Genomic DNA, 26,807 nt, shown 5'->3' on the forward strand with positions numbered 1-26,807 from the left:
TTGTATGTCAGTGTTTAGCATTAGGAAAGTTAGCAACATTGTATTAGCAATGATAGTTTTTGCTAACTAAAACAGGGATTATACGGTTCAATGGTCCAGGCTTACTGCTATAGTAATACTAGGTTAAGTTAAAAAGATTGAAAATAGAAAACAGTGATTTCAAAATCTCTGCAGTAAGTCTGCTTTCTCTATTGAATTCAAGAGTATGAGAGAAAAGTTTATCAAAGAGTAAATGAAAATACGGCTTCATCATTTTCAGGTATAGCCATTCATACTGTGCTTTGTCTCTGCATGGCTATGAACTCATTAATACCCCTTGATTCAGCAAAACTCCAATAACTCTCAGAACAGTGCGAACTATTGACACATATTACAGATCTAATAATATAGTGTTCTGTCCTGTTGTGTCTTAGTACTCTACTCTTTAACAAGAAATGAATTAGATTTCCATTCTTTTCTCAAATCATTTACAGAATATTAATATTTTGCATACCCCAGAATATATATCCTGAAGAAAAACTCAACAACTCACTATTAAGGTATTGTCATCATCTTAATTTCATGTGTGAGTCCCTTTATACAAATACCATGAGTCTGTGAATCTTTAAAGAAACAGTCTATGAATAGTAGATGAGGCACATGCTCATGTACAGTTTAAAAATCCCAAAGATCCTGGAAATATATTTGGAAGTACTGAAAAAAAGACAAAAAAAATCTTTACTCCAAGCTAAAGCATTATAGTAGAATATACTAATTTCAAGAAGGCTCAGAAAATTGGGATCTTAGAAAAAGTGCTAAGTTACAGTGGACAAATCCGTATCACGACATAGTTTTTCCCTGACTCAAAAATAGAAAGGAAATTGTTCAACTTGGGAGAAACTACTGAGTGATAACATTAAGTTCTTCTAATTATTGGAGTTTGTTGAAACAGGACCTCATCATTAGAATCTAATACAATTACAAGTAGTATAGGGCCCTACTTTCAAAAGATAAGAGGTCCTTTCTGTCAATTGCTGCATCAGGGATGTTAAAGCTCACACACCAGGCAATTGAGAGTTAGGTGTCTGGAATAACCTTTAACAGAGTAGAAGTTTCAACCAGCTGGACAGTCCCTGGTGATTCCAATTTCACATGTTCAATGGATCTGGGCACCACTGCTTGATGATTTGGATGGAGATCATTATTCCAAATAAACAAAAATTTCCAGTATCATAGTAAAACTTCAAATTGTGCACAATGAATGCACATCATAGCTTGTACTTCTCACAGTTTTGTTGTCTTTATTCTATAACCATTTATACACATACTTCTTGTCTATGGTACAACAAGCAAATGATGGTTGAAAAAATAGGTCCAGGTAGTCTTACTGTTGGAGTTATGTGGAAGACTGCATGTGCAGATTGAGAAAGATGTAAGTCATTGATTGGCTCAGAAAAATCTCCAAATCATGTTTGAAGACCAAGGAAACTAAGGCTCACTGGATTTGGAACATTCAGTAGTTATGGAAGAGCACTGTAAGATACACAGTTACATCTACACTACAGGGGCCTGATAGGCATTCCTAGAAGAACTTCCAGTGGCGACATTTTTAGGAACCCACAGGACTCGGGCAGTACCTTGCATGGAAAAGAAACTTGTCTTCAGCTGCAGGACAACTGATAGGACATCCTGGGTAAGGGAAACATATGGAGTAGGTGGGAAGAATCATTCCTTGATTGAAACTGGTTTTGTAACAGGAGAAGTCAGAAGAAGGACTGAGACCCTGAAGGATCAGAAACTCCTCCTTGTCTGGAGGAGTCTGGAAGCTGCATGGTGAGGAACTAGGAGTGGAGGACACTGCCTTGGGTCTCACAGCAATGTAAAAATTCTTTTCATTCACAGTTATTGCCCATTTAGGCCTTGGGAAATTTTCAGTCACCAGAGCAGTAGCAGGAACTGCAACCAAGAAGCCATGGAAACTCCCAGGTGAATGGATCTGCTGGGATACTGAACAGACGGGAATTGGACCACACTTAAGACCGATTTCACTAGTGCACAATAAAAACATTGTCCATCAAATTCTACTGTGCATTCCTTAATTCTGTTGGTAAATTGCTGATTATGTAAGTTTGATTTTCCTGACTTTTTTTCATTCATTTTATTGTTGCCAGGATATTTATATAATAATTTCTGAGAGGATGTTCTTGACTGTTGTTTGCAAACATGGTTATATTTATTTGGTAGCAGGTACTAAGCTGGTATAATTCCCAACCATTTGTGGTTTCTAACTCTGCTGTTTTACTACTGTTCTAGTCAACAGTAGTAAACTTTGCCCTTGGAGGTTATGCATTGCTAGTGAGCTTTTTAGATATTAGTCGCTTACTGACCACTGGAATTTTGATTGATGCTGAAGCAGTATTTTAGCAATCTTTAAAGTTATGGTTGTGTAAACATTGATTAAGCAATGAGACACTTTCTAGTAATTTTCCATCTGAAATGAATGAACTGTCATATAAACACAGCATTCAGAAATGTGTCTTCATATACTGATTTATTAATGTTATACTTTAGATTCTGAACAAAACCACGTTATGTATGATGCTGTGTGATGATATTAGACCACAATGTTTTTATACTTTTAAAATGCATTATAGATTAAGATAACAATTAATTGCAAATTTTAAATAATCCTGATCAGATAAATATGGGAAGAATTTTGTGTCTTTTGTCTCCATCCAAAGAAGTGCACTGTTCCCATGCAACATGGCTAAGGTGGCCTGGTGTTGATTGCTTTTGATTTGTTTTGTTGGATAAGATTCTTTTCCCTTTCTCAACTAGAAGTCACCTTGTACTCCAGGTCAGGTCCATATAGTATCTGTCTGCCTCATTATTTTGAGTGCTGGGAATAAAGCAGTGTAGCAACCCACCCAGATCCACGCTCATTCTTCTGTTGATTTTTAGAATTTCTTAAGAGTCAGGGCTGTGACAATGGACTTCTTAAGAGAAGGTCAATTCCTAGACACAGTTCAGCTGCCTTTGTACTGAGATTTCATGGTGCAGAACTATAGCTGTGCGGTTTTATGGGTGAAAATAGTTACCTTGCATTATCTCTTGTTCTTCCTTGAGGTTCCTGAGAGAACCACCCTGCAACTGTATGAGCATTGTATGAATGAATGTAACATACACAGAAAACTGAGATTCTCAGAGGAGAAGGGTGTTGTAGTAATTATTTAAAATCGGCTGCTGGTCAAGCTGACTGTCTAGGTTGCAATGGCTCTACCTAGCTCAACCACGTGGTCAGAGGCCACGTGCGCACCGCAGCTAGAAACAACCAGCCAGAGACACCAGCCCTGCCACCCACGAGATGCCAGCGTGGGAGATAGCTCTGCCAATCTTCCATGCTGTCTCTGCAAGGCTGGGCATTGCCCAGACCATCCCGATATCCACGTGGGCCTGGTTAAAAAAAAAAAATGAGACTCTAATGCTTAAAGATTAATCAAAGGCTCATATATTTGGTAATGCTCAATAACAAGAAGCCCTTAAAATCAGAAGTGTAACCCAATACCCAATCTAGATATACCAACTACCTTTGACTGCTACAGACAAGCGAACATCAGCCTCCATGGCCTCCCTCTCATTTCCCTCCTAGCTCCTCCTCTTCCTTCTCTTCCTCTCTTCACTCCTCCTCTTCCTCTCCTTACTCCCCACCTTAGCTCCTCCTACAGAAGGGAACATTGCACGATCTTCTGTCCATTCTTCATGTTATTCCTTACTGGAGGTGTAACTCATCCTTCATATTTTATTCCATGAAAATTTCAGGAACTCAGTGCTGTAATCTACTTTCATCACAATAATTTATTCCCATTTGTACACTTGGGTTTTGATTGACCTGTGATTACAAGTGTTAGGACTCAAGTTTTGCTCATTAAAAAATATTCCATACAGATTTTCTGTAATCTGAAACTCCATGTGAGCCGAGGAATCTCATATAGAGTCCTGTACATTGTTTTCTCTTTATCTATTGGGCAAAGCACTGTTAGAAGTCCAGGTACTTCCTGAAGAATATATTTCTCATATGCCGAGCTCACAGATAAGCATGAGTTTTTCAACTGAGGAGCACCACAAAGAGCCCTTGGAAGGTGCAGTGAAGAGATGCTATAACAAAAGAACCAGGTATTTTCAGGTTTCAAGATAAGGATGATCAGGGCTTCAGGAGACTAAGACTGAAATGGTCACATTCCCTTGGAGGGCTGTTGTGATGATGTACCAGTTAATAGAGTTGCTTTTTTTTTTTTTTTTTTTTTTTTTAAATAGGTAATCAGTTGAATTCCCAACCCACATGATGACTTACAACCATCCTAAATGTCAGTTTTGGACATATGATGCCTTTTTCTGACTGCAGTTAGCAACAAACACCGTGTGTACACACAAATACTCCGCAAGCGGATAAACTTCAACTAAAATAAAAAAACATTAAAAAAGGTTGGAAATAAAAATAGTACATATTTGTTTTTAACATTCTGTCTCTATAATTGACTCTTCATGAATCTATTTAAATATTTTTCCTATTTCAAGATTTATTATTTTCAGTATTTTTATAATGTTCATGTGATTGACTTTCTATATAAATTAATATTAGGAAAATTATACTTTACTGAACTGTGCATATCATTGATGAGGTCACCATTCTATTCATATCTCTTTGTGTTTTAATAAAGGTATTAAATGTTTTTTATTATAATTGTAGTATATTGTAAAATTAGGAAAATTAATGTTTCTAGATTTTATTCTGAAAGATTTGGAGAATTCTTCAGACACTCCTCATTTTGGGGTGCATGTGGTATGTGTATGCTTGCATATCATGTTTCTATTCTGTTTTATATGTAAATGATTGTCTTCTTTTTCTTCATATGTATCTTTTTGATTGAAGTTACATATGATAACTTCATAATGTATCATCCCTTCCTCTTCTTTTAGTACCTCATTACACAAGTCTTTGCCCCATTGCTGTAGAAGCAGAAGTCCCTGTCTGTAGGATATAGAGATAATGAAGATCTTTATCTAATCTATAGGCATCCTGAAGATGGTGTCTTTTGCATGACAGAAGCTTTTCGAATTCACATAGTTCCATTTATTTATTCCTGACCCTAGTGTCAGAGCCATTGGTGTTCTGTTTACAAGTTTTCTCCTGTTCCAACATGTTCAGGGCTATTCCCCACATTTTGTTGTATTAGATTAAGTGTGTCTGGGTTTATAATGAGGTCCTTACTCCATTTGGAATTGAGTATTGTGCAGGGTGATGAATACCGATTTATTTGCATTCTTCTACACAAAGACATCCAATTAGACTATCATCATTTGTAGAAAATACTCTCTTGTTTCCATTGTATGGTTTTAGCTTCTTTGTCAAAAATCAAGTGTTCATAGGGGTGAGGGTTTATTTTAGAGTCTTCAATTGAATTCCATTGATCCACCAGTCTATTTCTATACCAATACCATGCAAATTTTTATTACTATTTTTCTGCTGTATTGTTTAAAGTCATGGATATTGATTCCTCAAGAATTTCTTTTATTGTTCAGGATTATTTTATCTATCCTGTGGGGTTTTCTTTTTAAAATGTCCATATGAAGGTTTTTTTTTTTTTTCAAGAGCTGTGAAGCATTGTGTTGGAATTTTGAAGGGAATTGTACTGAATCTGTAGATTGCTTTTTGGTAAGATGGACATATTTCATTATGTTAATCCTACTGAACTATGAGCAAAGGAGACCTTTCCACTTTCTCTTATCTTCCTTGGTGTTTTTGCAGATACTTGAAGTTCTTGTCATACAGGTTTTCACTTGCTTGGTTAGAAGTTAATGAAAGTATTTCATTGTGAAGGATTCTGTTTCCCTAAATTCTTTCTCAGCCTGTTTTTGCTTTTCTAGAGGAGAGTACTGAGTTCTTCAAGTCAAATGTGTATCTAGCCAATTTGCTAAAACTGCAGGGTTTTTTTTTTTTTTGTAGAATTTTTGGGCTCCCTTATATATACTATCATATCATCTGAAAATAGTGATACATTGACTTCTTTTTTCCCAATTTGTATCCCCTTGATTTTCTTTAGTTGCCTTATTGCTTGAGCTAGAACTTCTATCGAAGAGATTTGGGGAGAGTAGACAGCCTTGTCTTGTCCCTGATTTTAGTGGAAATGCTTAAGTTCCTCTGTAATTTGATTTGTGTACTAGCTTGGTCTATTTAATTTGCTTTGTGTATTATCTTGGTGTACATTGCCTATAGTTTGTTAAGGTATGCCCCTTGAGCCCCTTCTCTTTTATCATAAAGGGGTGTTGGATTTTGCCAAACACATTTTTGGCATCTAGTGAGCTATTTATATGGGGTTTTCCTTTCAGTTTTTTTTTATATGGTGCATTATTGTGATGGATATTTCTGGTTGTCAACGTGAGTACATCTAGAATGAACTGTAATCCAGAAATGGGCAATCACCTGTGATCTAGATCTGAGGCTTTACAAAACAGGCTTCTGATCCAGTTGTTAAAATTGGATGACACAGACTTTTGATTCAGATTGTGAGGCATAGTAGCCATGAGATGTTAGACCTAGACAAGATAGTACATACCATTAATCTCAGGAGACTGAGGCACCCAAAATTCTGAGATCAAGGCCAGCCTGGCACAGAGCAGATTGCAAAACAAGCATGGTTGTGCACATGATTAATGTGGGGCATACCTTCTTCTGGAGGCTTGGATAAGGATGATGGGAGGAGGAAATCTCACTCTTCTTTACCTGCTTGCACTTACTTGCCAGCACATCTGTTGAAACATAACTTCCTCAGGAATCTAGCTCATACTGAAGATCAGATCAACTGCCCTCACAGGACTGAGCTAGATTCTTGAATTTCCTATTCATTGTTTCCCTTGTTGGCTTAGCTGGACTGCAGACTGCGAGTCATTACAATAAATTCCCTTAATACATAGAGACATTCCATAAGTTCTCTGACTCTAGAAAACCCTGACTAATACAATTATCTTGGTTGATTTTTGTATAGTGACCCACCCCTGCATCCCTGGAAATATTGGCATTAATTTTTCTTCGAAAGTCTGTTAGAATTGTGCACTAAAACTATCTGGTCAAGGACTTGTTTTTGTTGTGAAACTATTAATGACTGCTTCCATTTCCTTAGGGTTTGTAAGAGTCTTCAGATGGTTTACTTGTTCTTGATTTAGCTTTGGTAATTGTTATCTGTCTAGAAAGTAATGCATTTCCTTTATGTTTTCCAATTTTGTGCAATATAGGTTTTTTGAAGAAAGACTTAATGATTCTTTGATCTGCATCAGCAGCCATAGTTATATCTCCCATTTCCAGTTTTCTTAATATGGTTATTGTCTCTGGATTTTAGATAATTTTGCTAAGAGTTTGTCTATCTTGTTGATTTACTCAAAGAACCAGCTTGTGGTTTCCTTGATTATTACTGTTTTTCTTTGTTTCTTTCTACTTTCTTTTTGCTTTCATTCATTTTATCATTTTAAAATTTTAATTATTTTATTTATTAATGTTCCAAATGTTGCCTTCCTCTTGGGTCCAACCTTCATAAGTTCTTCTCCACAGAACCTCTTCCCTTTGCATTTGAGAGTGCTTACCCATCCACCCACCTACACCTACCTCACTCTGCTTGCATCTCACATCACTGGGGCATCAAGTTTCTACAGAATTGAGCTCATTGTTTCCCACTAAGGCCAGACAAGGCAGTCCTCTGTTACATGTTTAGTGGGGAGGATGGAGGAGCCCATGTGTTCTCTTTGGTTTTTGCCTTAGTTTCTGGGAGCTCTCAAGGATTCAGGTTATTTGATACTGTTGTTCTTCCTATGGGAATGCTATCAATCACTAATTTCTATATTGGAGTTGTGTCCTTTTATATCAGTGTGGAATGAAGGTCTAATGTGTCACATAAATTGCATTTCAGAGATGGTCAGGGTTCCAGAGAAACATCCTGTACTCTCCACCTTTGTATTTCAACACATGGAATATAGTTGTAAAAGTTTTCTAGGTGCTGTACATTATCGATAAATTTCCAAGCATCAATGAATGTTTGTCCTAATTTGTTCTCTTCTTTTCTTTAGAAGGAAGAATGCTTCATCTACTCTGTTTCCTCTTCCACCAAATTATGTATTACATATGGAAAAACTGAAAGGTTGTGATCTTTTTATTTTTCTTATCTTTTTTATTGGTTAGTTTATTTATTTACATTCCAAATGTTCTCCTTCCCAGTTTTCTCTCTACAAATATTTTATCCCATGCACATCCTCCTGTCTCTATGAGTGTGCTCCCCTACCCACCAACTCATTCCTGCCTGACTGCCCTAGCATCCTCCTATGCTGGGGCATCCAGCCTCCACAGGACCAAGGGCCTCCCCTCCCATTGATGCCAGGTAAGGCCATCCTCTGTTACAGATGCAACTGGAGCCATAGGTCCCTCTTTGTGTACTCTTTGGTTGGTGGTTTAGTCCCTGGGAACTGTGGTGGATCCAGTTTGTTGATACTGTTGTTCATCCTATGGAAATGCAATCTGCTCTAGCTCCTTTAGTCCTTCCTTCAACTTCTCCTTTGGGGTCCCTGTACTCAATCCGATGTTTGGCTGCAAGCACACCATACAAATCTGTATTGTTTTAGGGTGAAATGTGTAGACATCCTTTAAATCCATTTGTATCATAACTTCTCTTAATTTCACTGTATCTCTTTTTAATTTCTCTTTTCATGATTCATCCATTGGTGACAGTGAGGTGTTGAAGTCTCTTATTATTATTGTGTCAGGTTCGATATGTGCTTTGAGCTTTAGTAACAATTCTTTTTACAAATGTGGGTGCCCTTGCATTTGGGACATAGATGTTCAGAATTGAGAGTTCATCTTTGTAGAATTTTCCTTTGATGGGTATGAAGTATTCTCCTTCCTTAAGCTTTTTGATAATTTTTGGTTGAAATTCAATTTTATCCTGTATTAGAATGGCTGCTCCAGCTTGTTTATTGGGACTATTTACTTGGAAATTTTTCTTTCCAATTTAGTTCTCTTCTTTTCTTTAGAAGGAAGAATGGTTCATCTACTCCATTTCCTCTTCCCCAAAATGATGTGTTAAATAGGGAAAAACTGAAAGGATTGTAACAATGTTTTTTGTTTTTCTTTACAATATTTTTTCTTTAAGAATGTAAGTGTTCATCTTCATGTATGTATGTACATTGAATGGTACATTATGCCTATAGAGCCCTGAGGTTTGAACCAAACCCTTGAGACTGAAGTCATAGCAAGTGCCTTTATGTCTTCATCATTTTTTCATTCCCCAGAATTGTATTTCTGATGCCCATTTTGTAATAGACATATAACCTATGTATTACAGTTATTTAAAAACAAGGGAAGAATTATAGGTAATGCATATCTATGTCAGCTACCATTCTGATACACAAATGAGGTCCTATTCGAAAGAAAAGAAAATGAAGTTAAAATGACAAGATTTAAAAATTCAATTAAGTCAATTCCATGAGTAATGATGTACTCCATATTTGTGAAAAATTAGCATATTTGTCCCTCAATTTAAAACAAGATTGACCAAGGAAAAGGATTCTACGTCATTAAAATTCATCATCACATGTGCCATTTACTTCCACATACATACCTAAGTATTCTGTTGTGAAAGACCATATCGTATTTATGAAATTTTATTATGTGTAATGCTGTTTCTGCTTTTATATGATTTAAATAATTCAATGCTCTCTAATAGTGGTTTTTCTACCTCTTGATTGTGAATATATTTTCATAAAATAATTTCCCTAAATATTTGATTCTATGTACCATTTGGAATGTTAGTGTATATTCTGAAGTTGCAGTCTTTTTCTATTTAAAGAAAAAGTCTGACATTTAGTCCATCGATTAATTCTCCACTTTATATTCTACTTATTTATTGTGGAAAGTTTGTAGCATTACACCTGGGTCTCAGAATGTCAAATACATATGTTATAATGTAGTCATTTGAGACCCAGCTGCACACAGGATTGAGCTAGTTCCAGATTTGATCAAGGTAAACATTGTAGAATTGAAAGCATTTTTCCCCATGATGGCTTGACCATCTCTGATGAGACACTGGGATTCTGTTTGATATCAACTCATACTTCATAAAGGTACATTACTGTATCAAGATATCAAATATATATGTTATATTATGTAAAAGTTTGCTGCTTTTGAGATGATTATGTCATGCCTTCTCAGAGAGATATAAATACAAGGAAGTCTATGTCTATTTTAGAAAATATATTTTATTAGAGATAACATGTTTTGTTGTATAATGTAAGTTCTTTAAATTTGCCTGAAATTGTGCATATGTTTTGTCTATACCTTCTGCCAGAAGTGTTCAGCAAAGATCATTGGATTTAAAAGACATGGGTTTAAGAACCCATTGTGTAGTGCCATGAAGTTGCTGGGAAACAAATTGCATAATAAAGGACCTTAAAAGATACTGTTCAGACTTCACACTAGAATTTTGTGTGTAGTGATGGTGGTAAATCCTTCCTTTGCTGCTAAGGTCTCAGAAAACCACAGAAAATTCATGAAAGTGAGAGCCTTCATAAACGAGAGCATTATAGTCAGTCATTCTATGGATTGTCTATGAAAGAGCAGCAATTCATAACTTCAGACACATCTCCATGAAACTTTTACAAAACATTTGTCCTTCAATATCTTTCTTTCCTTATCTGTATCACAAAGTACCTCTTACTCTTCATGGCTTTTTATTAACATAAGAATGAATTTTGACCAGTAGCAAATACATTACAGGGTCTGTTAGCCTTCAAGGACTTGGTTCTGTACTTCTCACTGGGGGAATGTGAATATCTCAATTTTGCTTAGCAGGCATTGTGCATGGATGTGATGTTGTTTGTAGGTAAGAATATACTTCTTGTAGAATTCCTGAATTTTTCTTTGAATTTTCCTGCATTGTGTTTATGTAAACTCTCGGAAATGTCTAGAAACCACTAGAACTAGGGAAGTCCAGGATAGAATGATAACTTTTTCATGATATTACCTTTACATTTGTCTGCTTTCTTTGGAAGAATAACTGAGCCGGGCGGTGGTGGCGCACGCCTTTAATCCCAGCACTTGGGAGGCAGAGGCAGGCAGATTTCTGAGTTCAAGGCCAGCCTGGTCTACAGAGTGAGTTCCAGGACAGCCAGGGCTATACAGAGAAACGCTGTCTCGACACCCCCCCCCAAAAAAAATCATAGATACAGAAAGAGTGATGGTTCACAAGCATCTGTAATGGAATCTGATGCCCTCTTCTGGTGTGTCTGAAGACAGTTACAGTGTACACATATAAATAAAATTGAAATAAATAGATTTAAAAAAAAAGAAAAAAAAATTTCTTCTTGACCCATGTCCTGGCAACATGGGTCAAGCAGGTGTGATGCCCAGGACTGACACAGAAAAGAGAACAGGTTCCTCAGGGGTGTTTACGGACCTCTACGTGTGCACTTTGGCATATGGAAACCCTCACAATAATACACAGACAGACAGAGCCTTTAAAGGACAAATTGTCCCTTCAGGTTCTAAAGAGCTCATTTTCTGATGTGTTTCACAGTTCTTGGTTAACCTGGCCAGAAGCATAAGTAACTAATCATTCACTTTTCTACTCTGGATATTAATAATGAGAGGACATTAGGGAACAAAATTCATTTTTTTAATTTCATGAGTATGAGTGTTCCACATGTATGTATGTATGTATGTATGTATGTATGTATGTATTGCACAGGTATGTAGGCTAGAAGAGGGCGCTGGATTCTCCATAACCTGGATTATGAATGACTGTGTGCCACCACGTAGGTGCTTGGAACAGAACTCTTGTTCTTCTAAGAGCAGAAAACACTCTTAACCCCCTATACACCTCTTCAGCCCCAAGTGAAAAACAATTTTTCTTAAGTAAAAGGCAAAACATTGTACACAGATAAATAAATAGAAAATGTAAAAAAAATGAAGTAAGCCTTTACATCAGATATTTGGGGCATTAACTTATTACTACTGCATGCCCAGACTTACCCTGATTACATCATGGGGCGTGAAAGACAAGAAAATATTTTTCAAAGATTTATGAACTGGAGTGGAACAAAACAATCCTCAAAGGTAAGAAACTTAAAAACAAACAAACAAACAAACAAACACATGCTTATCAGGACAAGATGATACCCACCTACATTCTTTGTACCCAGAGTCAAAGGCTTGAGGATCTAAGACATCTTCATCTCAAAAAAACTAAAACAGAGCACACAAAAAAGGAAATGCCTCTGAATAGTTCACATTCCCATTTGCTTTGTTTTCATCTATGAATCTGTATTTTTTTTTAAAAAAGGATTTTTGTTGGGCTGTGGTGAGATCATGGGAGAAGGGGAGAGAGGGAGGGAGAGAGAGAGAGAGAGAGAGAGAGAGAGAGAGAGAGAGAGAGAGAGAGAGAGCGAGTCTTTTGAACTAGGCCAGGAGTTACTCACTGTCCTTGAGTTCTATGAAGTGGGTCTTTGTGGACCTCCAGCGTGGGTACACTTGAAGCTGGTTTTGCACATCCTCCACCAATTGTTGGGCTGTAGTGTATGTGTGGGCAGGCAGGCCACCATGTGAAGGAGCCAGAGAAGTGCAGCCCAGAGAGCTGCTCTATGGGTCCACAGCAGCCAAGACAGAACATAGAATTTAGTAAGTAGTAACTCTGAATTCTCAGTGAGAGGTGGATTCTAACAGCATGGAGGCTAGGCAGCTGCCCAGCTATTTTGCTGCATAAGGCATTTTAAAATATAAAGGCTGTGTGTGTGTGTGTGTGTGTGTGTGTGTGTGTGTGTCTTTCATTTGGGAACATAAATGGAGGAAGCAGATGGCGACCTCCCATTGGAATTCATATATTAAATATGAATACAACACTCCCTAACACCTATCAGATATATTTCTGATGTGGTACTAGGCTGTCAGGTTCTCAGTTTATCCTTCCTAGGGTTGTGGGTCACCCATTTTCTAGACCTAGGCTCAGAAATGAGCATGCTCAGGGACCTCAAGTGAACCCTAGGGAGATGAAGAAGAGAGCTCATTTTTCAATGAGTCCCTTGCTGAGACACCTGTATGTGTGTTGATACAGGTACATACATGCCATGGCACACATATGATGGTCAGAAGGCCACATTGGATGTAGGTCCATACTTCCACCTTGATGTAGGGGATTTCTTGTTCTTCCAAAGTGTATGCTAGGTTACATTGCTCATCAGCCTTTGGGATTCCTCTGCCTCCATCTCTCACCTCCCCACAGGATTATGAATACTTGCTCTGCACCTGGCATTTACATGGGTCCTGGGGATTTTCACTCACATCCTGAAACTTACATAGCTAGGATTCTTATTCATTGAGCCATCTCCCCAAGCCTGAGATACTTTAACATCTGACCTTGTTCTAGCCTGCTTTGGGGACCCAAACTCACATCTGTTTGGTAGCTAGCCATCTATCTAGACCTGAGAGCTACAAATAAGGCTGGTATCCTGAGCAGAGCATAGTGGCATGTATCCATATTTTATACTCAGGAGGGAGAGACAGAAGGACAAGAAGTTCAAGGACATCCTTGGCTACATTGTAAGTTCCAGAACAGCCTGTGGTTTGTGAGACCATATGGTAGAGAGTACACAAAAAATCCCCACTCCCAGTGATGGGTGTGTACCTCCAGGTAGCCAGTGTCTTCCTTATGCAAAGTCAGACCAAATGAGGCCAGCATCCCTGGATCTCAAGAAGACCATCAGCAAAGAGAGGCTTACATGGACACAGGAAGTGTAGGGCCCTGAGCTTTATTAGCATGCTACTCAGAGCTCTCCCTCCTCTCTCCTCTGAAATTCCCACTTTGTATTTTTTTTTTCACTTAAAACAAATTAATGCCGGGCAGTGGTGGCGCACTCCTTTATCCCAGCACTTGGGAGACAGAGACAGGCGGGTTTCTGAGTTCGAGGCCAGTCTGGTCTACAGAGTGAGTTCCAGGACAGCCAAGGCTACACAGAGAAACCCTGTCTCGAAAAACCAAAAAAAAAAAAATTTATATTATATTTACATTTCAGATTTTATCTTCTTACCCCATTTCCGCCCACAGGGGCCCCCTATCCAATCCCTGCTTCTCCTGCTTCTCTGAGGATGTGCCCCCACCTACCCCCCCACTCCCACCTCCCCACCCTCAAAATTCCTCCCACATTCCAGCCTTCATGGGACCAAGGATCTCCTCTCCCACCTATGTCCGAGAAGGCCATCCTTTCCTACATATACAGATGGAGTCATGGATCCCTCCCTATGTGCTCCTAGGCTGGTGTTTTAGACCCTGGGGAGCTCTGGTTGGTTGGTATTGTTGCTCTCCTCATGGGGCCACAAACCCTTTCAGCTCTTTCTGTCTTCTCTCTAACTCCTCCATTGGGAACCCCTTGATCAGTTCAGTGTTTAGCTGTGAGCCTCTGCTTCTGAATATGTCAGACTCTGGCAGATCTCTAAGGAGACAGCTATATCAGGCTCTTGTCCACATGCACTTCCTGACATGCACATCAGCATCTACCTTTGGTGACTGCACATGGGATGGAATGTGAAGGTGGAATGGTCTCCAGACAGCCCCTCCTTCAGTTTCTGTCTCACACTTTGTCTCCATATGTGTTCCCTTGAATATTTTGTTACTCCTTCTAAGTAGGACCGAGGCACCCACACTTGGTCTTCCTTATTCATGAGCTTCATGTGGTCTGTGAGTTGAATCTTGGTTATTTCAAGCTTTTGGGCTAATATCCACTTATCAGTGAGTAAATACCATGTGTATTCAGAGCAATAGTGATAAAAACTGCATGGTATTGGTACAGAGACAGGCAGGAAGATCAATTGAATAGAACTGAAGATCCAGAAATGAACCCACACACCGATGGTCACTTGATCTTTGACAAAGGAGCTAAAACCATCCAGTCGAAAAAGGACAGCATTTTCAACAAGTGGTGCTGGCTCAACTGGAGGTCAGCATGTAGAAGAATGCAAATCAATCCATTCTTATCCCCTTGTACAAAGCTCAAGTCCAAGTGGATAAAGGACCTTTTTTACTTAAAACCAGATACACTGAAACTAATAGAAGAGAAGGTGGGGAAGACCCTTGAATATGTAGGCACAGGGGAAAATTTCCTGAACAGAACACCATTGGCTTATGCTCTAAGACCAAGAATTGACAAATGGGACCTCATAAAATTGCAAAGCTTGGGGCAACCCTTTTCGCCAAGATGGCGCCGAAATCGAAGAAGGAAGCTCCTGCCCCCCCCACCCCCCACAAGTCGAAGCCAAGGCGAAGGCCTTGAAAGCTAAGAAGGCAGTGCTGAAAGGAGTCCACAGCCACAGAAAGAGGAAGATCCAAACGTCACCCACCTTCCAGCGTCCCAAGACATTGCGGCTCCGGAGGCAGCCAAAATATCCTCGGAAAAGTGCGCCCAGGAGAAACAAGCTTGACCACTATGCTATCATCAAATTCCCACTGACCATTGAGTCAGCCATGAAGAAAATAGAGGACAACAACACGCTTGTGTTCATCGTGGATGTCAAGGCCAACAAGCACCAGATCAAACAGGCCGTGAAGAAACTCTATGACATTGATGTGGCCAAAGTCAATACCCTGATAAGGCCTGATGGAGAGAAGAAGGCGTATGTTCGCTTGGCTCCAGATTATGATGCTCTGGATGTTGCCAACAAGATTGGGATCATCTAAACTGAGTCCAGATGACTAATTCTAAATATATACTTTTTTTCACCATAAAAAAATGCAAAGCTTCTGTAAGGCAAAGGACACTGTCAATAGGACGAAATGGCATCCAAAAGATTGGGAAAAGATCATTACCAATCCTATATCTGATAGAGGGATAATATCTAATATATACAAAGAACTCAAGAAATTAGACTCCAGACAACCAAATAACCCTATTAAAAATGGGGTACAGAGCTAAACAGGGAATTCTCAACTGAGGAAATTTGAATGGCCGAGAAGCACCTTAAGAAATGCTCAACATCCTTAGTCATCAGGGAAATGCAAATCAAAACAACCCTGAGATACCACCTCACACCAGTCAGAATGGCTAAGATCAAAAACTCAGATGACAGTAGATGCTGGCGAGGATGTGGAGAAAGAGGAACACTCCTCCATTGTTGGTGGAATTGCAAGCTGGTACAACCACTCTGGAGATCAGTCTGGCAGTTCCTCAGAAAACTGGACATAGCATTACCTGAGGACCCAGCTATACCACTCCTGGGCATTTACCCAGAAGATGCTCCAACATATAACAAGGACATATGCTCCACTATGTTCATAACAGCCTTATTTATGATAGCCAGAAGCTGGAAAGAACCCAGATGTCCTTCAACAGAGGAATGGATACAAAAAAATGTGGTACATTTACACAATGGAAAAATACTCAGCTGCTAAAAATAATGAATTCAAGAAATTCTTATGTAAATGGATGGAACTAGAAAATATCATCCTGAGTGAGGTAATCTAATCACAAAAGAATTCCACTTTCAAGAAACCAGGACACAGAGAGGCCAACTGAGGAAAGACAGCTCAGTCACCTCCATCTTGGCCACTTCCAGCTCTCAAGTGCTTCTCTTCTGGGGAGGATGATGCCACTGGCAGAATACTGTAGCCTTTTGGGTTATCAGTCCACAGGGCTTCTAGTGGGAGGGACAGAGCTGGGCAACCTGAGGCTATGACCAGATCCCTGGTGGGATCTATGCTGGCAAGGCCTGGAAGGAGAATAGTTAGGTCTTGGGGAACTACTAGGGGGCAGATGACTTGGAAAATATTATGGGGTTTCTAGGTGATAGGTGGGGGCAGTAACAGCTGCAGCTCCTCCTACATCTTAGAGTGAGGGCCTCCTCCCTGGCTAGACTGGAGTAGGTGATAAAGAGTGTGAAAGTTGCCGGGGCACCTTGTCAGAGCCTGGACTTCTCATCTTGATAGGATCTGTCTTACCTGGACACTTTCTAATCTCAGGCTGGGACACACCCTAGACCCTATCAGGGAGGATGGACTTGTGACTGACAGGGGATGTCACTGCCCTGCTTCACAGGACACAGAGGACCAGAGATCCAGACTCTTGGGGACAGAGCTTTCCTCAGTCTTTAGAGGGAGGCTGTTGTGGAGGACCAGACCCATCTATGGGCAGGGCTTGAAACAGGTGAATGTCCCAGGGCAAGGGAATAATCAGATGAGGATTTCATGTTTCAGTTTGATTCCATGAGAGACAGGACAAAGAGGAAGTACATTCAGCATGGCTTGACTTACTCAGATATCCTGTGTCTCTCACAGATTTTATACATACAATCATTTCCTCAGAAGCTTTATTCATTGATTAAACAGCTTTCCAAAATACATTTACATCTAACTTTTCCTCGATTACATAAGAATATTGAAAGAGGAATAAAGCAAGCAAACCGCAATTTTATGAGAACTAAAAATTAACATTAGGATAAAATCAAATTTCTTTTAACTCAGTATTTTTTTTCCTTAAGACTGATATTTTAAAGCCTTGCAGTTTACCTAAAGTCTAGGCAGGATTACTCTATTGAGTTTTATTGTTTCAGTTTGGCACAGAATTAATGTAGCAAAAGTTATTTCCTACTACCTGTTGCATCAAGATTGGCTTTCTACAAAAGTTCAACCTCTCTGACCCCTGTTGAATCCTTCCTTTCCTTCCTCTATATTTCTTTTATATTTGGCATAAGACCACCATCCTGATTTTTTTTTTTTGTTCTCAAAACAATGTGCATTCCCTTGCATAGCAAAAGGCTGTCTGTTCTTTGTTTTTCTATAATATCAGAAAAGTTCTGATATGACACGTTTGTTCTGAAAGACAGGCAGTTCACTAAATAAAAATGCTTTCCTCTGCCGGGCGGTGGTGGCCCATGCCTTTAATCCCAGCACTCTGAGTTCGAGGCCAGCCTGGTCTACAGAGTGAGTTCCAGGACAGCCAGGACTACATAGAGAAACCCTGTCTCGAAAAACCAAAAAAAAAAAAAAAAAAAAAAAAAAAAAAAAAAAAAAAAAAAGTTTTCCTCTGTGTCTTTTTCATGAATCCTTGTTTCAATATGGTTCCTATCTTTATTACAGTTATATAAAGAATAGAAGAACAGCAGGATTCCTCAAACTGCTGGCTTTTGCCTTCAGGAAGGCACCAAGTCTTGTCATTAACTGTCTGATCAAAGTCTCTTCCTATTTACATTAGTTTCTTATTTCTGAAGCTAAACATAGGAACCTAGTGATTTAATTAGTTTTTCAGCTTCTAGACTTTCCCTAAGTTTTTTCTTCTTTAATATATTTTCTCAAATCTTCTGTGTCATGCTTACTAATAACTTTCATTAGTGATCTAAATCCATGTCTAAGTAACACATTCTAAGAAAGGCTCAATTTTCTGCCTAAGCGTTTCCCGCCCCCCCCCCCCCCCACACACACCCGGGAAACTTTCATTAATTTCATTTTTGTTTGCAGGAGCTTTTTGTCATCTCAGCTCTATCTTTCAGGCACAGCCCTTTTACAGTGAGAAATATAACTATAAGCAAAAGGTGTGTAGTAAATTCCCTCCAAGGGCAGTGAAGGGTCAGTCTAGGTCATTCAAGCACTGGAACTTTGTCAAACAGCATTTTCAGGACATTGGCACTGCCAGGATGTTCTAGCCCAGCAGACAATGCTGTGGAAGACAAAGGTTAAAGGCATCTGTTCTGTACAACTATGGAAAACCCCCTGAGTAGCCATGATCCTCCTCCCTGGGAGAGCAGCTCTGTATACCCACTGGTTTACACTAGGTCACCCCAAACTCAGTCCATGTTGACTTGGCCTTGAATGCCTAAGTTATATGACTTCACTAAGCCTCCCTTGAGAACACAATACTGAGGATGGTCCCTCTCTACCCACTTTATATGGGAACCAAAGGGTCTTTCATCTCTTTCTCTTCTCCCAATTGCAGCTAGTTTGTTCTCCAACAGGCTTAAGCAGGATACCCTTTGACTCTGATCTTGACTAGGATATGGGATGTAAGATAGGAACATAAAGGTCTGGGTTCAAATCCATCTTTGCCACCAGCCCCCTTCTGCCTCCATGGCCTGTGTGGGAGTGAGGTAAGACAGTGACTGCTGTTGCTCTGGGGAACAGCATTCCTAAGAGCTATGAATGTGGTACCCAAGAGTTCAGTGAATAGGGCCCATGTAGATACCCACCTTAGACATAGTAACTATGTTAGTGAACTGGGTCTCCTTCTTGAGCTCTGAGATTGAAGACCTGTATCTCCATGCTTCCTTCTTTTTAGAGACAGGGTCCCAAGTATCCCAGGCTGGCCTACAACCTAACACTTTTGTTTCCACTTCCCAGTGTAGAAATAATATGCAGGGACCTGGTTTACTTTATTACCTGGGTAACGAGAGGGAGGCTAGACAAGGTTTTCTGTCTGAGGAAGCCACATTCTAAAGAGTTGAAAGAGGAGTCACCAAGGAACTCTGTGATACAATACAGAATAGTGACACTTGCTGGGAAGCAAGAGGCCAGAGCAAGTGGCTGCATGCCACAGGGTAGACATGCCAAGAGAGGTCTGAGAAGGTGACCAGAGCAGAGATCTAGGAACTCTCAGGTACAATTCTAAAGGATACTTCAGTAGGTGAAGATGTGAAAGACCTGCACAGTCAGGAGCTTGGTGTGTGAGGAAGAGTCAGGATGAGATGATGGTCAGAGCACAGTGAGGGCTGAGGGCGGAGGGATGGAGCTCAGAGTCTGAGAGGATCCAGGCACAAGGTTGGACATGTTTTAACAGGATTCCTTCTTGTGGTTGAGATGTGAGGGAAATCAGGGACAGTGAGAGAGATGAAGGTTCTTGAAATGTCCTAAGGAAGTACTAGCAGCCATCCTAAGATGGTCTTCAACTAAGGGAGATCTGCTTACTCCACACCTCAGTAGCGCTGGGATAGAAAGCAAGTACACCCACCCAGGCTTCCATTATACTTAGACATAGATCTTCCTATGTATTCCAGGCTGTTAGCTTTCTGTCTAAACTCCACCCCCACAGTTACCTGGCAACAGCCAGGTAGGCCTTGCCCACTGTAAAAGGTGCTGCTTACCCCTGTTCTCTCTCTTGCACCCTTGATTTGTTCTCTTGCCTTCTTGATCCCTAGTCTGTCCTCTTGCCCCTTCCCCCTCTCTCCACGAGATCATGGCCAGCCTCTACTCCTCTCCCCATGCCCTGAATAAATTCTATTCTATACTATACCATCGTGTGGCTGCTCCCTCAGGGAGAAGAGATGCCATACACCCATAGAACATGTTCTCTTTCTCTTTTTATAAACACATCACACAGGCTTGTCAGGAAATAAAGATCCCCATACTTGGTTGCTCAGCAACCCAGTGTAAGGTGGCACCTACTCTGTGACTTTAATTTTATTTTTTTACAGCATCTTATGAAGTGTGCCTTATCAAATGTTCTAGCTTGCATAATGTGCAACCCTAGGTTGTCAGAGTAGGTAGAATGTGTGGTCAGTTATCCCACTCTGTTCTCAGTGTTATTCTTGAGGCCCAGGTAAGAGGAAATATTAATTTATACCAAGGGCTGAAGAGAGAAGACTCAATCATGTAGAACCCTGGATGTTCTTGTAGGGGACCTGGGTTCGATTTCCAATACCTACAAGCCATCATACATCATGTTATGACAGAGCAAGCAAGTCAATGCCACCTCTCCTCCATCTGTATTGTTGCTGAGGCCATTTCAATTTTAACTAGAATTGGATCTCTTTGATCAAGAAATCTATAGAAAATCACCCAACGCCATTTCTAGGAACCCAAGGTCAGGATATCCTTGCTAACTTATCTCAGCCTGTTTGTGCTGGAACCCCCTCTGGCTAACTGCTTATCTTAACTTCTACTAGAGACTGCTTGCTTCTGTCAAGCTGCCTGAGGTGAAAATCTGGGTTTCAGGACACTTAGCCACCTTGGCAGCTCAGCTCACTTTCCAGTACAGGGACTGAAGAGCAATTATGGGGTAAAGTTATCTCCCTATGGACCTTAGTATATTAAACCAGATTTTTGCTGGAAAAAAGCCACTCAACGATTTTAAACCAAACTGAAAGAAGGCATTTATTTAATATTAAAATACTGACCGAAAGATGGATTTTGGTCAGGAAAATTCGCCCGGAATTTGCCAGTTCGAACGACCTCAGTCGCGTCTTACAGAGGCTTGTACGCTGAAAAATCAATTAGGCCACCATACTTTCCCATGAGCCTTTGTTTTTACCAAAGAACTACAATCCCCAGAATTCCAGGAGGTTTCCGGGTTCCTGGGCTGAGAGAAACTTCGCGGTTAATTTTGAGAATCCCAGATGCAAGCTCTCCATCTTGATTTCAGGAGGAAGAGTGGGAAGTGCTTCTGTGTGCTCCGAGGGACCCTCAGGCAAGGTCTGAAGGTGCGACATGGTGAGCACAGGGTCACTCACCACATGGGAGGGTGCAGGCGGCTGAGCCTCAGAAGTTGGTGTGGTGGATTTTCTCTGGGACTGGGTGGTAAGTGGTGGCCAAATGTGGCCACCTGTGGGGTCTCTTTTAGTCCTAGTCATCCTGCAGGTCTTGTTATTGTCTCTGAGTAATTTCACTCTGGGGGCTCCTTTTGCACCAAGCATTTGGAGTATGGGCTTGTGTGCAGTGTGCAGAAACACTTGAAGAGCCCTAGTTCTCTTAGTAATGTCTACTACTTCTGACCTTAGCATTCAAGATTTCGTTGTAAGATCCATTTGGAGTTCATTTTGTGGAGGTTGTAAAAGGCGTCTCATGTGTTGGGTAGCACTCCAATGTTAAGCTGTGGTGTAGAAGAGCAGGATTTATGATGTAAAGGAATTGCAGTGCTTAGGAGAGAGTAAGTCACACCACATAGAATTTAGATGAGGGAGGATGCTCTCTAAAACACCCCACAGATGAGTACTGTGCTGACCTGCCTGTTAGAGACAGGATGCTCGGATACACATGTTTGTTCACTAGGATGGTTCAGAAATATGGCTGAAGAGCAGAACAGAGGAGACAAACCAGATTTACAACCAGCCACTGGGCCATTCCATAAGTTATTTGTTCTCTGCTGCTCAGATGAGCCAGTTCAAGCCAGAGTAGATTATATTAAGTGGCAATTTATTGGGAAACTGCTCCTGGGCAATTGTATTCACTGGCTCCAAAGACCAAGGTCAGTGGGCAGAGAAGAGAGGAATCAGGCATGAAAATGAGATAAGAGAAGAGAGAAGGAGAGAAAGAGAGAGAACTAGAGAGAACTCTTGCTGGTTGGTCAACTCAACTGGTTCTAGTTAAAAATTCCTCTACACACTGACTGGTTAAGTCTGCTTTCTCGCTGGGCAGTGGTGGCGCACGCCTTTAGTCCCAGCACTTGGGGGCAGAGGCAGGTGTATTTCTGAGTTTGAGGCCAGCCTGGTTTACAGAGTAAGTTCCAGGACAGCCAGGGCCACACAGAGAAACCCTGTCTCAAAAAATAACCAAAAAAAAAAAAAAAAAAAAAAAAATCTGCATTCTGTCTCTGTCCCTGTTCCTCTCCCCCCACCCCCTCTGAATTGATTCAGTCAGTGTGTAGAGAAAAGCTGAGTTGAGCAGCCAGCAAGAATTCAGGAAGAACTAGGAAAGGTCAGCTTATTCAGCAGTAGATCTCTGAGGCTGAAAACATTCTAAGCTTAGGATTGTACAGAGACTTGAAACTTCCAGGACTAGGCTATGTAAGCAGACAGGGGCAGACAGCCTCAGAAAAGACAATTACCTCAGGTGGATAAAATTACTTTTACAGAGCTCCTTCTCTAAAGCAAGGAATATGCTTGGGGAAGTTGGTAATGGACTGGGGCCAGGACCTGTGGGGGAGGGGTTATGTCAGATCCTGAGAACCCAATTCTTGTCACCACATGGGCTGTGGTTATCAGTCCCAAGTCCACTGCAGGCTTGGTCAGCAATGTTCCTGAGATCCCATGTGTTCCCTGTATACAGCATTGCTTTATTATGCTCCCCTGAGTTTGTCCCATTGTATGATGGTTTCTACTGACTTCAAAGAAGTCTCCCATTTCTTTCCGTTTTCCCCCTGTAAGTAGTATACTTGATGGTATTATTCTTAAGAAGCTTTCTGCATGAGATGTAGCTTGTGCAAGACCTTTATTGTAGGATATTTGATCATACACTGACCCCTGATTGTAAACAAGATTAAATAAAATCATCCATGGGTCAAAAGGTGGAGCAATCAACTAGGTAACAGGAAGGGAACCTAGGATTAAGAAAAAGAACCATAGAGAGTAAGAGGGAGTTGGGAGGACAGACAGACAGATGTGTAGGAAGCAGAAGGGAAGGGCATTCAGTCTGGAGGAGGTCATTTGAGAAGGTGTGGCAGAAAGGGATTGCTTCTGGGCTTTCATCTGAAGAGGAAGGTCGATGGTGTGCTTTCTCTGCCTCTCTGAGCTCGCAGGCTTTCACCCCAGCATCTGGCTCCTGAGTCTTCCTTGGTAAAATTGAATGATTTAGCATTTATTAAAAACAGCAGACCTCTCCACTGCAGCTTTTATGTTTTCCATCTTCTAGTTTTGCTGTCTTTCTCCTCCTCTGGGACTTTCCACTTAGGACCCTGTCACTAAAGACTGATCTGCTGTTTGAGGGCACTGGTGTACCTATGAAATAATTCTGGGCATATCTTTGCTATGAAGATCTCCTGTGTGCTGAAGTGGCTGGACTTGAAGTCTTTAGTCCATATTTCAATTGTTCAAAGAATAACCTGGGGACTGATCCTAAAAGAGACTTGAGACTGACAGCCTATGTGGAGATCAAAATCTATTCTTTGGTGACTTGTCTTTGAGGACTATCCAGAGCCAGATGCATAGTGTCCTTAGAGTGATTTTCTTTTCTTTTCTTTTTTTTTTTTTTTATAAATATTTATTTACTGTAGCTGTCTTCAGACACCCCATAACAGGGCATCAGATCTCATTATGGAATGGTTTTGAGCCACCATGTGGTTGCTGGGATTTGAACTCATGACCTCCAGAAGAGCAGTCAATGCTCTTAACCACTGAGCCATCTCACCAGCCCCCTAGAGTGATTTTCTTAATTAGTCTTTATTATTTTGTAGAGTGATTTCTCCCTGGGAAGGCGTATTAATTCCAGGATAGCTACATCTTCAGCCTATTTAAAACTGTTTCTGAAACAAGCTGTATTGACTCAGGTCACCATGATCTTAGTCTGTTGCTCCTCAGGACAATAACCTTGCTTTTCTCTTGACTAAACTTCCCAAATTCTTTAGTTAAAATGCTGTCCCACCTCAGCCAGGCAGTGTTGACCCATGCTTTTATTCCCAGCACTTGGGAGGCACAAGCAGGTGGATTTCTGAGTTTGAGGCCATCCTGGTCTACAGAGTGAGTTCCAGGACATCTAGGACTATACAGAGAAACCCTGTCTAGAAAAACAAATCAAAACAAAAACAAACAAACAAACAAAAAACAAAAAAAACAAAAAACAAAAAAAAAAAAAAACCAGCTGTCCCACAACAGAGTTTTAAAATTACCCTTTGAGTTATGTAATTAAGTATCCATTGCAGCAACAGGAAATGCCTTTGCAAACAGTTTAAGGTGTATGCTGCAGGGTGAAGCAGGATAGGCAATGTGTAGATCACAGACTAAAGTTTAGGGGAGTTAACTGCAGGGGTCACTGTTATGAAGAAGGACCTGATTCAGGCAGAAGGAGTGATTTTGTAATTTCCTAGCATGCATCAGTTCATGTACTTTAATGAAATCAGATCAGATTGGTGGGTGTACAATTTGTGAAGCTGGCTTAGCTTGAGCCAGTGAATAATAAATTTTCAATTAATGGTCTGTCCTTTAGATAGGTGCAATCCTCATTGACATACATTATATACATTATCTGAGGAAGGGCAGCTGGGAGGAGGTTTGCCCAACTCCTGGGCTAGGTTTCTGGGAATGACGGAAATACCCTGTAACAGGTAGGGATGGAGGGATGTTGGGAGAACCTGGAACCCAGGACTACTTTTATTTGTTAATTAGGTTGCCTTGGCCTTTTGTCCCAAGGTTTAAGATTTAACAGTAAAAGGATTGAAAAAATTGAAATGATTTAATTATAATGTCAAAAGTTATTTTAAAAAATTCAACTAGGTCTTTTTTTTTCCTAAGTTACCAATGGAGGCAGAGGGAGAAAGGGACCTAGGTGGGAGACAGGAGGAGCAGGGGAAAATTGGAGCAGGATCAGTTATGGGTGTGAGACGAGAGCCCAGAGGACCAGAGGAATGAATGGAAACATGGAGGTGTAGGAGGGGGAGGTTGGGGAAAATCTCTAGAATGTTCTATACATTTGCAGTGTAAGATACTTCCTGGATGCTGCTATGCTCCCACCTTGATGATGATGGACTGAACCTGTTAGTCATCCCCATTTAAATGTCTTTTTTTTTTTTTTTTTTTTTTGGTTTTTCGAGACAGGGTTTCTTTGTGTGGCCCTGGCCGTCCTGGAACTCACTCTGTAGACCAAGCTGGCCTCAAACTTAGAAATCCGCCTGCCTCTGCCTCCCAAGTGCTGGGATTAAAGGCGTGCGCCACCACTGCCCGTCCTTAAATGTCATTTTTAAATATTTGTCTGGGTCACCTGTCTGTTCACAACAGTAAAACCCTAACAAAGACAGTAAGTCTTAACTATAGAGCATGAGGAAAGGCTGAGGTACAGGAGATGTTGCTCTAAACAGGAACAAATATGAAAGCAGTTGAGCCAAGGAATGAAATCCTTCATGACTAGGAAACATTTGGAATAGAAGTGCGTAAGGTATTGGAGCAGTGATGCATAAAGAAAGCAAAATTTAAAGAGCAATACCAAGAAAAACCATATAATTGAAAAAACTCAAGGTATACCATCACTTGTTTTATGACCTGCAGAGGAAGTTGGCATAGATTCTTTTTCCTGGGCTGCCAGGATCATATGTACTGCTCTCAATCGGTGTCCTGAAGATGTGGTTTAGTCTGGGTTCCCCATCTGAGAATTGATTCTGTTCATTCCTGCTTCCAACTTGTCTTTCTGAACCATGCTCTGTCTCCACATTTTAAAACTAGTTCTTGTTCATTGCAAAATTGCATTTCTGTTTGTCCAGATGTCTTGACACAAAATTATCTGTTTTTTACGATAGCTTCTCATGAGTCAGCTTGGTATGTTGGCCAGGCAGTCCTGGCAAAACTTTTGAAACAGGCCATAGCCGTTCATCTGTTCTCCTGTGAGAGCAAGGAGTTACTGGTTTTCCAAAGGCTGTAGAATGGCTATTGACTGGGAGGCTTACTTCATTGAATTAGTACCAGCAAGTACTAAGAAATGTGTTTTTCTAGCCACATCAATAAGATAGCAACATCCACACATAAATAAATAAAATTTAAAACTATATATTTCTTAGATTTTAATCAGTGAAGATGATGGGCATTTTGAATTAGAATTGTTGCTGTACAGCAATGTCCTTCAGTTGCACACTCAGATGTAAAGTCTGCATGTGGCATAGCTTCTCCCACCTATGTTTGTGAAGTGTCCTGTTGATAAGAAATGTGGAAGCTGCAGTGATGATACTTTCTTTTCTCCATCACATGCCCATTATTGTGTGAAGTGTCCAGAGGACTGGTATGCCAACACTGAGTGTAACTATTGCCTCTGTAAACCTGTGACAGCTCTTGCCTATGGAGACAACTTGAGAATGTCTTTTGACTGTTTGCCTCTGTTTCACTCCCTTTGGGACTCTGATTCTTGGTG

At 40.4% G+C, this 26,807-nt stretch overlaps 1 protein-coding gene and 1 pseudogene across 1 annotated transcript in view; both read left to right on the forward strand.

Moving 5' to 3' along the window:
• Positions 1–15,261: 15,261 nt before the first annotated feature.
• On the forward strand, positions 15,262–15,778 carry LOC117708192 (large ribosomal subunit protein uL23 pseudogene; annotated as a pseudogene).
• A 5,559-nt stretch (positions 15,779–21,337) lies between these two features.
• The window catches only part of LOC117708191 (uncharacterized), a 36,528-nt gene continuing 31,058 nt past the window's right edge, over positions 21,338–26,807 (forward strand). The window contains exon 1 of the mRNA XM_076933769.1: positions 21,338–21,473. Within this exon, the coding sequence (XP_076789884.1) occupies positions 21,380–21,473 (94 nt within the window). The 5' untranslated portion in view covers positions 21,338–21,379. The remainder of the gene's footprint in view (positions 21,474–26,807) is intronic.

This window comes from Arvicanthis niloticus, chromosome 5 (genome assembly GCF_011762505.2).
Source record: "Arvicanthis niloticus isolate mArvNil1 chromosome 5, mArvNil1.pat.X, whole genome shotgun sequence".
NCBI lineage: Eukaryota > Metazoa > Chordata > Mammalia > Rodentia > Muridae > Arvicanthis > Arvicanthis niloticus.